At 44.6% G+C, this 12637-nt stretch overlaps 1 protein-coding gene across 1 annotated transcript in view; it reads left to right on the top strand.

Moving 5' to 3' along the window:
* Positions 1-12637, top strand: part of C10H12orf56 (chromosome 10 C12orf56 homolog) — an 81008-nt gene that overhangs the window by 28456 nt on the left and 39915 nt on the right. The window contains exon 3 of the mRNA XM_055118623.1: positions 4834-4909. Within this exon, the coding sequence (XP_054974598.1) occupies positions 4834-4909 (76 nt within the window). The remainder of the gene's footprint in view (positions 1-4833; positions 4910-12637) is intronic.

Below are 12637 nucleotides of genomic sequence, written 5' to 3'. Positions count from 1 at the left end.
ATCTTAACAAAGGGAAGTCAATTTACAAATCACTTCGAGTAAAAAGACTTAGTTTCATCATCACACATCTGTTTGTTTGGCTTTAGAGGCACATGTGGCTGTGCTCAGGGCTTACTCCTGGTTCTGTTCTGGTGCTTGGGGAAGCCTATGTGGTGCCAGGAATGGAATTGGAGTCAGCCTCTTGCAAGGGAAGCATCTCTCTCCCTCTTCATCTCCTTTCTCCTCTCCCTCCCCCATACATTTGCTGTCTGCCTCTGACTCCTGAGTAATCACTTTGAATTGTACTTTGCAGGGCAGTGTGGGTGGGGCTCACCCAGTGGTACTCAGGAGCCACTCCTGACTCTCTGCTCAGTAGTCACTATTGGTGGTGCTTGGGAGACCATATGCTCTGCTGGGAATTAAATTGGGATTGGCCACATGCAAGGCAAGCACCGTAACCATTGTACTAGTACTCCAGCCCTGGATTGTACTTCTTTTTTTTTTTTTTTTTTTTTGCTTTTTGGGTCATACCCGGCAATGTACAGGGGTTACTCCTGGCTTTGAACTCAGGAATTACTCCTGGCGGTGCTTGGGGGACCATATGGGATGCTGAGAATTGAACCCGGATCAGCCACGTGCAAGGCAAATGCCCTACCTGCTGTGCTATCGCTCCTGCCCCTGGATTGTACTTTTTATGTATAGAGAAAAGTAGATTAAGTTCTATAGTAGTTTATTTTGGTGCGGAGGGTGAATTTGGGTCCTCATACATGCAAGGCAATACTCTGCACCTGAGCTCAGTTGCCAGCCCCTGGTATTAGGCTGTAGTCTAAACGAACAAAGCTGACAGGGGCAGAGTGACTGGTGAATTGTGTTTGCAGCTAAAGCCCTAGAATAAATTGGATTAGTAGCCCTTTCATTTCAGATGCATTCTGTTTCAACACTCCAATAGGATTTTTGGCAATGATGGAATTGTTCTCTAGTCTCTCTCTCTCTCTCTCTCTCTCTCTCTCTCTCTCTCTCTCTCTCTCATTCTGTAGTCATCTACCTCCTGTGACCATTGAACACTTGAGAGGTAAATCACCACAGGTTAATAGTTGCTGCTTACTGGTCACTATAGCTATAAAATATCTTAGAGGCTCTAATGATATATTTTGAAAGATTGACATGAAATGATCCTGAAACCAGAACAAAGCACATTTAGTAAACTATAAGTGGAAATATATATATATATACATGCATATATTCATAAACACATATTCTTGCTCTAATTTTTTATTTAAATTTAAAGCCTGTAAACTTTGATAAAACCAGTGATGAGGGGTGAAACGGAAATCACAGATACCAGTCTCTCAGATTTAGTAGACAATTTTTTAATTGAAATAAAATGATTTAAATAATTAAGCAAATTTACTTAGAGAAGTCTGAGGGTTGAGAGTGAGAGATAGATATAGATAATTAGATAGATGATAGATAGATAGATAGATAGATAGATAGGGAAAGAGAGAGAGAGAGAGGTGTTCAATAGGTTCATTAGATTCATAAGATTGAGAGAGAACACAGGCTTTTCCAGAGTGAAAAAAGCCCTTAGCAAGCATTTTCTACATAAGTTTAATGGACTTGTTTCCAAGGATTAGAATTTGGATAAACAGAACCTTCCTGAAGGTCAGTTCCAGTCCTGCAGGTGCAGTGCTCTTAATTCTAGCAGTAACCAAAGTTACTCCATGCATCACATTTAGTATGAAAATTTGTGAAATGCCTTTTATTAGATGTGTCTGTGATGACTGGACTCAAACACTTAGGTATAACAAAAATTCTTGACTTGCAGTAGAAAAGGGATTCTATCTCTGAAGGTGCAAAGGGAAACAGAAGAGCCAAACAGTGGAAGATCAGAAACGTTGGTTCTGAACAGCCTGAATAGCTTTCTAGACTCTCTCAGGAGCCCATGTCCCAAGTCTCAGCTGAGATTAGCCCAACTAGGGTCAGGAACCTATCGCTGTGCCGGTCTAGCTGCAGCATAGGCAGGAATGAATTGGTGATGAAATGAACAGAAACTTTAAGGATTTGCAAAACTCTCTATGAGAAAAACAGCCCAAAAAACACCCACAATGACTCAGCACCTCAGGAAACCTGGGCAGAAGAAACCAATAATCTCTGACTCCTCTTGCTGCCACCAAGAGGGAAGTGAGACCCAGTGGAAAGTGCTTGTGGTCAAAGATGATTGTGGTTGAATGTCGTCGGCTTTTTGTGTATTTTACAAAGGCATTTCACCATGAAACATACTATTTGAAGCTCTCCTAAGATTTTGGAAGAAATGTATGTGAGGGCCAGAGCAATAGTGCAACAGATAGGGCACTTGCCTTGCATGTGGCTGACCTGGGTTCCACTCCCAGCATCCCAGGTGGTCCCTTGAGCACTGACAGGAGTAATTTCTTAGTCTAGAGTTAAGTAGTCACCCCTGATTATCACCAAGTTTCACCCCAAAACAAAACAAACAAGCAAAATGTATGTGACGGCCACTGATGCTTATCATCATTAGTTCTGTAGAAGGGATACAGTCATTTTTTTCTGTTCTGTATTTTGTATGGACAACTACAGGAAGGAGGTTTGTCATAGAAGGGAGATGCTGGCAGGAACATGCCATAGATCCTCCAAGAACACTTGTCCTGAGTGGTCTCTAGTGCTGATGAGCCAGGCTGGACTCTAGGGAACTGAGTTGGCCTCTAGTGTGTCAACCAGAACAAGCACCCCCCCAATATTTCTATCAACAGCCCACCCAACCTCTCCATTCATTGTGGTCATTATTTCTTTTCGTCAAGCAAGGAGAAGCCCAGGCCAGAGGAAGAGTGCAGGGCTTAGAGCACCTGTCTTGCAAGCATGTGGTCCCAAGTTCAAATCCTGGTTTCTCACATGTATGGAGCAAGTGATTTTCTGCCTCACCGAAGCCAGGTGGGCACCAGATCCCTTTTAGTGATCTGACACCCAGCAATCACTACAGCTGAGAAAGGTGAGCAACACAGCAGGAAGTATGACTCCTGCTGAGCATGGGTGCACGCACAGCTAAAGTGACGCAGACCTCGATAAGCTCTGCAACCAGTGTGTGAGCACCACAGCCAGGCATATATGCGACCCCTGCTCTTCCCATCAAAAACATCCACATCAACAACAGTGAAGGAACGGGGTTGGGGAGAATACAAACTAAATAAATAGGGGCTGGAATGTAGTCCAGAGGAAGACCATTTGACTTGCAGTGGGAAAATTAGGAGTAGAAGTTGGTAACAAGAGGCAGAACCTCTAAATGACCCATCCTAGGAGTTGGGTAGAGACGAATAGGTCATGAATTGTAAGGTATGATAGGAACAGAGTGGAAAGCAGATCCATCTGGTTGTTTGAGCAGAATCGGTATAGGGTGAAACAGTGAATGTCTGTGTGGAACTTGAGACAGAAAGTATCCATCACTGATTATACCAATACATAGGCTAGCATATTACATAGGCTAGCAATCATTGTATGTTAGATGAGAAAATTCCTCTCTTTGAATTGGTGTATCCTGTATTTAACTTCCTATATGAGCTCTGTATGAACCGTGTTTATGGCTTGATCCATTTTGGTGTTAGCCAGGTTGAGCCCACATGTGTTAAATAAAACTTGGTTCTCCCTCTAATCTCTCAATCCTGCTTCTGATTCTTGGTCAGATTTTCTCTAACAGCCTGTCATGGGTGAAGCCCCGAGTCAGAGCCCCAGTACACCCTGTCCCTGCCCCCACAAAAATTCAAGTAAAATTTATCTCCTACTCTAGCTTGTTATGAAATCTAAACTTGGTTCTAGTTCAGAACACTTACTACATACTGTTTTTACTTATTAACCCCTAAAAGATAAAATATGCTGAGGCAATATGGAGAGTATGAAAACGTTTTGATGTAAGTTATGATTAGTTCTTTGATTTTTCTTTACCTTAAGTATGGCGAATATATATTATATAACTCTCTGGCAGTAATTATGAGTCATTTTTTACTCATTATTTCCTTTATTCTCTGAAGAAGTTTCATCCTTAGTATTACACTTTAAAATACGCTGTACAAAGTTCAGAAATACTTCATACTTTATAAAAGTCTGAACTCCATAGAAAACTTCTTTTTTGTCTTTTGTTTATTTTGTTGTTTGTTTCTGTGCCACACCCATCATTCTGACTCTGCACTCAGGAATCACTCCGGGTGGGCTCAGAGGACCATATTTGAGGCATTGGGCATTGAACCCGGGTTGCCTGCACGCAACCTGTACTGTCTCTCCAGCCCATGGAGTCTGAACTTGAGAACTTGAGTTTTTTTTTTCAGGAGAGATAGAAGATTTGGACCACACCTATTGGTGCTCAGTGCTTGCTCCTGGCTCTGTGCTCAGGGGACCATACGTAGTGCCGGCGATTGAACCAGGGTCAGCAGTGATCAAGGCAAGTTGCCTTACCCACTGTACTATCTTTCCAGCCCCTTAGGCACTTGTTTTAATGTCAGCATCAAAGTTATTTTTGCTCCATCATGCTGCCCAGCTTACCAATTATTTTTATTATTATTGTTGTTTTTTCAGTTGTTTTCAGGGGATACTCCTGGCTCTGTGCTCAGTTATTCTCCCTGAAGTGTTTGGGGGGCTCTATGGTGCCAGGGCTTAAATTTGAGCCTCCAGTAAGCAACATGTATCCCAACCTGCTAAGCTCTCTGACCCCCAAATTGCAATCTTGGATTTGCACGTTTCTGCAAGGAAGGATTTGTGAACACTGATGTCAAATTAGTGAATGGGACTTCATATTTTTCATAAAATGCATAAACTTATGTAGTTAATGATGAGTGAACTTTATTTTTTAAGTCAAGGAAGAAAATAACGACCCTGTCTTCTGGAGAGATAAAGAACCCAAAAGTTTGGATGACTCTTCCTCCCCCAGGTGAGATTGTTGTGTGGAGTTATGTTTATAGCTTACTGATCAAAACTTATGTTTTAGTTTGATTTCTTTTGTCATTTGTTGTGTTGGAGCACTTATGTTGGTCCTTGGGGTGTGATGTTCAGGGGACCAGGTGGTGCTGGGTATAGAAATTGGGGCTCCCACATGAACTACAGCCCTTTGGCCCATCTCTGTTCCATCAATTTAATTGGGGAGGTGTTTGAGTCACACCTAGATGTGCTCAGGGACCATTCCTGGCTCTGTGCTCAGGGATCATTCCTAGTGGTGCTCAGGAGACCATATGTGGTGCCATGGATCCAACTGGAGCTGGCTACGTACAAAGCAAGCACCTTAACGCCTGTACTATCTAGATCACCAGCCCTGTCAATTTGAGTTTTTAAAGATTTTTCTCTTTTGTTGGTTCTGCACTTAATTCTCTTCACCCACATATGTCATAGTAGTGTGAAATATGTTATAACTTTCTTCAAAATTCAAGTCCACTGAGTTAAATATTAACATATATTTTGTCTCATTTTAGTGGAATACATCAGAGATGTTAAAGTTCAATTGTACAACACTTATTGATACAGAGGTAAACAAGGCATAGTTTTATCCTTGAGTAGCTGATTCCAAGCAGATATGCAATATTTGTACAAATTGAGATAAATGTAAAGCACATGTGCTAATTGAGCAAATCTTCTTTAGCAAACTTTTTAAGAAATGTAAAGTGAGATAGGTAGAGAGTCTGGTCCGGAGCACAAGCTTTGTATGCTGGAGTCAGGTTTCATCCCCAATACAACATGGTCCCCTGATTATCCCTGGGTGGCTCCAAGACCCCTGAGCACTTTCAGGTATGACCTGGAGAACTCCTCAGCCCTGCCAGGTGTGGTCCTGGATGCCTTTGAGCATGATCAGGGTGGCCCTGATGTTCCCAGACACTGCAGGGCTGGAGAGCACCACTCTGGTGGTCCCAGCAGTGAGCCACTGCCTATAGATCAAGTATGGCTGGGAGCAGACCCAAGGATCCCTCTTCACTGCCTGAGAGACCCCTGCCCAAGCCACCACACAACAAAAAAGAATGAAATAAGCATGGGGCCAGAGCGATAGTTCAATGGGTAAGGCACTTATCTTTCATGTGACTGGCCCAGGCTCCATCCCCAATATTTCATAATGCTTCCCTGAGTACCACCAGGAATGATCCCTGAGTGCAGAGCCAGGAGTCACTCATGAGCACTGCTGAGTGTAGCACCCAAATAACAAAACAAAATGAATCAATGACACAAAGAGATGTCAAGAGGAGTAAGTAGCAGTCCTTGTGGGGAAGATGTTGGCATACCAGATGCCAGCTGGTAAAGGAACAACATAGTGATGTGGAGATGCTGTGATTGCAGGGAAAATGGGACATGTGTTAGTAAAGCTAAGCAGTGTAGTGACCTAAGGCCTGCAAACCAGATAGAAACTTAGAAATCACACCAAGTCCTTATTCTGGAAGCCCCTACAAGTTCGGGTAACAAGTGCTGTCATAGGATATGTGACCATTCTTGAAAGTTTTGGGAATGTTAAGATCATTTTTATAGTGAAATGATCTGATAGGCATACTTAAAACTGGATTGAGGAGGAGCCAGTGACTTAGTACCATGGATAACGTGCCTGCTTTGCATGCGTCCCACCCTGGTTCTATCCCTAGCACCACATAGAGTTCTCCAAGTCCAACCAGGAGTGATCCCTGAGCACAGAACCAGGAGTAAGCTCTGTGCTCTGCTGGGTGTGCCCTTTCCAAACAAACAAACAAACAAAAACCAAGGAAACAACAATTTTTTGAAGAGGGGAGATCTGTAGGATCCACAGTAAGGAATGAAGAGAGGAATCATGGATGGTAGTGAGGATAAAGCAGGAAGAAAGGTTGCGGGGAGCCCAGAGGGCCAGCACATGCTTTGCATGCTGGAGTCCCAGGTCCGAACCCCAGTACTGCCTAAAGATTGGTCTTACGGAACTGGGAATTGTTGTCTGCTTGGTGGAGGTGGTGGTGGCTCAGGGTCACTTCCTGTGATGCTTGGCCCAATCTGGAATAAAGGGAAGAAAGATGGCCTGAGATCATGGTCCGATCATTGTCTCCACGCCTGCATTGTCATTGTGCCCAGGGAGACTGGGAAATGTGGACTCCTGGATTCTGCTCCAGACCACTGAAACCTCAGCTTTAGGAACAGGACTCAACAATCTGTGAGTTAGGTCCAAGAATTCCGGTGCAATTCTGTAGTCCAACCTACAGAAAGTTCTTTTGTTTCTGAATGATTAAGATCCTGAGTTCTACACCTAACTCTGTGTGTGGGGGTTAGGGGGATTGTGGCTATGTTCAGGGTTTATTAAATGTATTTTTAATTTTTTAATTAACTAATTTAATTTTTAAAAATTAATTATTTTTATTTTCATAAAGTGTTTCACAATAATTGATTACATTCAATATTTCAACACCAATTACACCTTCCCGCCACCATTATTTTGAATTTTCCCACCACCACTCAAGCCTGCCCCACAAGCACATGCTGGATAATTTATTTTGTATTGCTTGTTATTAACAGTATGGATGTCTATAAGGGTATATGATTCAACAAAAATGTTTTTTTTTTTTAAGTATGAGATGTCATGCAGCCACTTTTGCCTGGAATTCTAAAATTTTAAATAATTGGGGTCCGAAACATCTCTGCAGCGAGCTGCTCACTTCTGAGATTTCTTTGTGAGTCTCTGGATCATGGCTGTTAATGTGCTTAACTGGCACCTGGAGGCAGTTTGAGGGCATGACAGCTGGGACCCCAGAAGGGTGGGGAGATGGAAGGGGTGGCCCAGTCCCGGCCCCTTGAGGCTTGGTGTTTTCAGTCACTGGTCCTGCATACCTGGGTTTTTCAGCGGATTTGTTCTCTTGCGTGAGGGGCCTAGGACGAGCCTGTGAAGATCAGCTATGAGGGTGGTGGCACTTGGCTTCTGGAGGTTTGTGGCTGCCGGGGCTCCTCTGGGGCAGGCGGAAAGAGGATGCCTGCTCCCGTCTGAGGTGTCACGGTTTATTCTTGACTCTGCTCAGGAATCACTTCTGGTAGTGCTCAAGGAACCATATGCAGTGCTGGGGATCGAACTTGGATCCGCTGCGTGCATGGCAAGTGCCTTACCCACCACACTACCTTTATATGTCCCTAAGGTACAAAGTTTGCCTTACTCTCACTGACAATACCCAGTACAATCCACTGTCAGCTTTCACCTGGGCGAGTGACGTGTCTCTGACTAACTCCTCCATCCCCACCCCTGCCACCTGCTGTGGTCTGAGCGTTGGTGTCTTCTTCAGTCCATATTTTTAACCCTAACTCCCAAGGATGATGGCACCCCTTGGTCTCCTGTGCACCACCAGAGCAGCCCGTGATTAACGCTGAATGTGGTCCAGGAACTGAGAATAATTCTAAAGTTTGCTATCCATCATTTTCTAGCACTGTCATATCTGTAATTAAACATTTCAGTCAAAAGTATAAACAAGACAGGCTCGGGTGGAAGACACTAATTAGAGGACTGAAGAATGTTATGTACAGAGCCTTGAATGCCTCCAAGGTGTAAAGTTTTATGCCTAATTATGAGAAGCTGCAGGTCATAAGAAGTATACGATTATCTGGGGAGTCAGACTTAACGTATCTTTTCAGGGTAATAGTAAACAAAGGCCTTTTCACACCTAAGCGAGAGAAAGCTGATGAGTGATCTCTGATAATGTGATTCAGAACTTGCTTTTCTCTCTCTTCATTAGCCGGTAGTTGCACATACTCATCTTACAGAAAATCCAAGTAGATATTTCACTAAAATTTTCTTTTAGGAAAAAGCATATGATCTTAAGCATGTAATCTTCAGGGTTCCTTACGCATGAAATGGTGTGTGTGTGTGTGTGTGTGTGTGTGTGTGTGTGTGTGTGTGTGTGTGTGTGTGTGTAGGGGAATGACGAGTTTGCAGAAGATTTACCAAATGTTCTGAGTTCAAGAAAAAAAAGAAAAACGCAAAATATTGATAACGGAGCTCAGAACTTTTACAATGCCAGCACAGATTAAGATTAATATAAATTTTATTGAATTTGTCTTGAACAATCCATGAAGGAAAAGATTAATGGTAATACGTTTCCCTTATTCAGGTGTATTTTGCTCTGATTTTCCATCTCGCTATAGCTTTTCCTGATAGTTGGTTAATGGAACTGTAAAAGCAGTTTTGTTTTGGCATTTATTTTGTTTTGAATCACACCCTACAGTGCTCAGAGGCTATCTCAGCTCTATGCTCAGTAATTAATCCTAGTGTTCAAAAATCAACTCCGGATTTCCTGAAAGCAAAGCATGTGTTCATCCCATTGAGCTCTCTTTCTGGGTCCCATAAGCAAATTTTCTAGCTACAGTGCATGATGAGTAAAAGATGAGAATCGGGAGAAAATGACCCATTTAATAAGCAGAATTAGAGCTGATTAGTTTGGCATCCTAATGAAATGAGAGTGTGTGGCACATAATTAACAAAATAGGAGAAGCGGAGTGGATAATGACCAAGATGGGGAACATTATACTTTTCTCTAAGAAAAAGTATTTCTTGGCAGAAAGTAGAAAAAGGAAGCTATATAAGGTGACTGCTTTGCATGTGGCAGACTCTGGTTTGATCCCTGAGACCACCTGATCTCCCAGCATCACCAGGAGTGACCCGAGTACAGAGCTGGGAGTAACTTCAGACGGTCATAGGGCGAGGCTGTACTCCTACCCCAGCCCTCAAAATGTAAAAGAGAGCTGTGTGTTGCTCCCTGCAGAGCAAATAAGCACGTAGGCTCCATAGCCGCAGGTTGACTTGAAGACCTGACTCTGCATTGGCCTATTTCCTTTCCCAGGCCTCCCTTGCAGAGGCAGGATGGACTCACAACTGTACCCACCCTGCAGGGTGACGTGCAAGGGCTGAGTCACGTGCATGCGTCAAGTACTTCAGCGGCACGTGACACTCAGTGAGGTTTATTAAAGTTCAGATGTGGGGCCATGGGAATCGATCAACAGGCTGAGTGTAGAGCAGAGGCTTTGCATACAGGAGGCCTGGGTTCAAATCCCAGTACTCAGAGCGCTGCCTCCAACCACCACCCAACACACACTGAGAGTAGCCCCCGAGCACTGCTGTGTGTGAGCCCAACAACCAAAGACAAAAGGGAACCAACCAAAGACTGAGCTGCTTTCTTGTGCTAGTTATCAGTTAGTTTGTTACTGGGTAATCGGCCATTACCCTCATCAAATCACCCTCCATCAAATCCTGGGACAAGACTTTCCCCTTCGATTCTCACTAATAACCCTGTAGAATTTAAAACATAAAAATGCTGCCCTAGGGCTGTAGCGATAGCACAGCGGGTAGGGCGTTTGCCTTGCACGTGGCCGACCCTGGTTCGATTCCCAGCATCCCATATGGTCCCCTGAGTACCATCCCATATGGTACTCAGGAATAACCCCTGTCCCCAGGGGTTATTCCTGAGTACAGAGCCAGGAGTAACCCCTGTGCATCACCAGGTATGACCCAAAAAGCAAAAAAAAAGAAAAAAAACTTGGGATAGAGGCCAAAGTAATAATACAGTGCTTGCCTTGCACATGGCGGACCCCAGTTAGATTCCCAGTATCCCACAGGGTTCCCTGAGCAACTGCCAGGAGTGATCCCCAAGGAATATAAGCCCCGAGTACAGCTGGGTGTGGTCCAAAGGGGGGGGGGGAAAGGTGCCCTGCGGAGGCTGGAGGGACAGTCCAGAAGACAAGGCATTGCCTTACACGCAGCTGACCGGGTTTGATTCTCGGCATCCCATATGGTCCCCTAAATGCCACCATGAGTAATTCCTGAGCATAGAGTCAGGAGTAAGTCCTGAGCACAACCAAGTGTGCTCCCCCAAACTCCCAAAAAACACAACAAAAACAAAATCCTTCTCTAATAAGTAATTTAGTATCAGGTACCCGTAACATAAATTTTCTAAGAATTTCTTATGAGATGGGTTGTTTTAGCAGCTGGTTTCCTGATTTTTAAAAACAAGTGTTTTCCACATTTTGGTTTTTGATTTTGTTGCTTGTCACCCGAAGAGGTGCTTCAGGCCCCCACTGGTGTGGCTGGGGCTGGGGATCAAATCCAGGCCCTGTCCACGCTCGGCCTGAGCTCTGGACTTCAGCCACCTCCCACCTCCTCTCCAGCAAAATGAAGCAGCTGAGCTTTTCCCCTCAGAGACTTTACTTGAGTCACACACTGACATGTCATTTTGACATGTGAGTTTGTGTCCTGACCATCACATTCTGATATGTGTGTATGTGTCATGTACATGCCTGTGTCAGCATACATTGCTGTCAGCAATTGTCTGACACCAGTAGGGTGTCTAAGAATTCAGGTAAATTCCAGACTCACTCCACCCGGAGCTAGCCTCCCTTGTTGAATGCTACCTGCAAGGCAGAACTGCTTCCCTTGCTACTCACTTAAACCTTGAAATCACAGGTCCTTCCTGAGCACCACTGGCTGTGGCCCCCAAACCGACAACAGCAAACAGAGGTCTCCACTGTAATCCCCCCAAATCATAAGAACAAGAGCTGGGGAGACAGCTCAAGGACTAGAGAGGGACATGCACGGGCCCTGGGTTCCATTCCCTGTACCACGTGGCCTCTAGCACTGCTGGGTATAGCCCTAAGCTCCCCAGCACTGTAGGGAAGGTCCCCAATTCTCCAATAAAGCACAGGAATAACTGAATGGGAAAATGGTTTGTTTGGTTTGATAGAACTTAAGTGGGGAAGATTGTCTGACCTGCACTGCCTTCGAGAGAGCAAACTTCGAAGACAGGAGTGTGGGTCTAGTTTAGACACCAGCAGAGCAAGGCTGAAGTCACAGTTGATTTATGATCTAGTAGTTTCTCAGGAAATCATGCATATTCGTGAGTGGGGTTGAGCACGAGCAGTGGAGGAATACGCAATGGATTTCCAACATATGGACAGAAAATGGAAGGCCCTCCTGGGGCCGTGGGGGTGTTTTTTAGTATGGTAGCGAAGAGCAACCTTGTGTGGTTGCTGACCGGGACTGCCGGGAGGACAACTGATCTCCACCTGGGGTCTGGGCCTGCTGGTGCTCTAGGGGGCTCTGCCAGCAGGCTGCTGAGGGGGGCTTCCGGTGTGGTCAGGCGCATGTAATTTCAGGGCTGGAACTCAGACCACCTTCATGCAAATCCTGTGCTCCCACCCATTGAGCTTTCTCTCTGGCCCTCTAAGTCTGTTTAAAGAAGCTTCTGGAAGCGTGCTGGTGAATCACTTGGCTTGGTTGAGTTTCTCCCATGTGTACAGGAAGTAAACATGCTATTTATAGACTCCTTTTTACTGCTTTTGTTTATCAGTCTGCCCAGTGCTTGTTTGATTATTCCTCTATATGCTGAGAAGCCCAAAGTGGTGTGGGTTGACCTATTTTGCACCCTGTTGGGTATGTCTCCTGAGTTAATGAATGACAAAAGGCCTGGGGCCTCAAGGAGAAAGAAGGGGAACTGGCATGGTGAGGAGAGGGTGACTCACACGACACACCAGCTGTTGTTGTTAGCCAAAAATCAGAGGAAATGGTCTTGAACTGTCTGACCGTTTTTGCGGAATAATGCAATGCCTCAGATGACTTCTGGGAACTCCTGAGCACTGTTTGGGAGCCCCCTGAGAAGGTCAGGAACAACTGAAGAGAGAAGAGGGGCTTTGTTAA

Source organism: Sorex araneus, chromosome 10, assembly GCF_027595985.1.
Source record: "Sorex araneus isolate mSorAra2 chromosome 10, mSorAra2.pri, whole genome shotgun sequence".
Taxonomy (NCBI): domain Eukaryota; kingdom Metazoa; phylum Chordata; class Mammalia; order Eulipotyphla; family Soricidae; genus Sorex; species Sorex araneus.
Note: the sequence above shows the minus strand (reverse complement) of the source record. Positions and strands in the feature narration are given on the sequence as shown.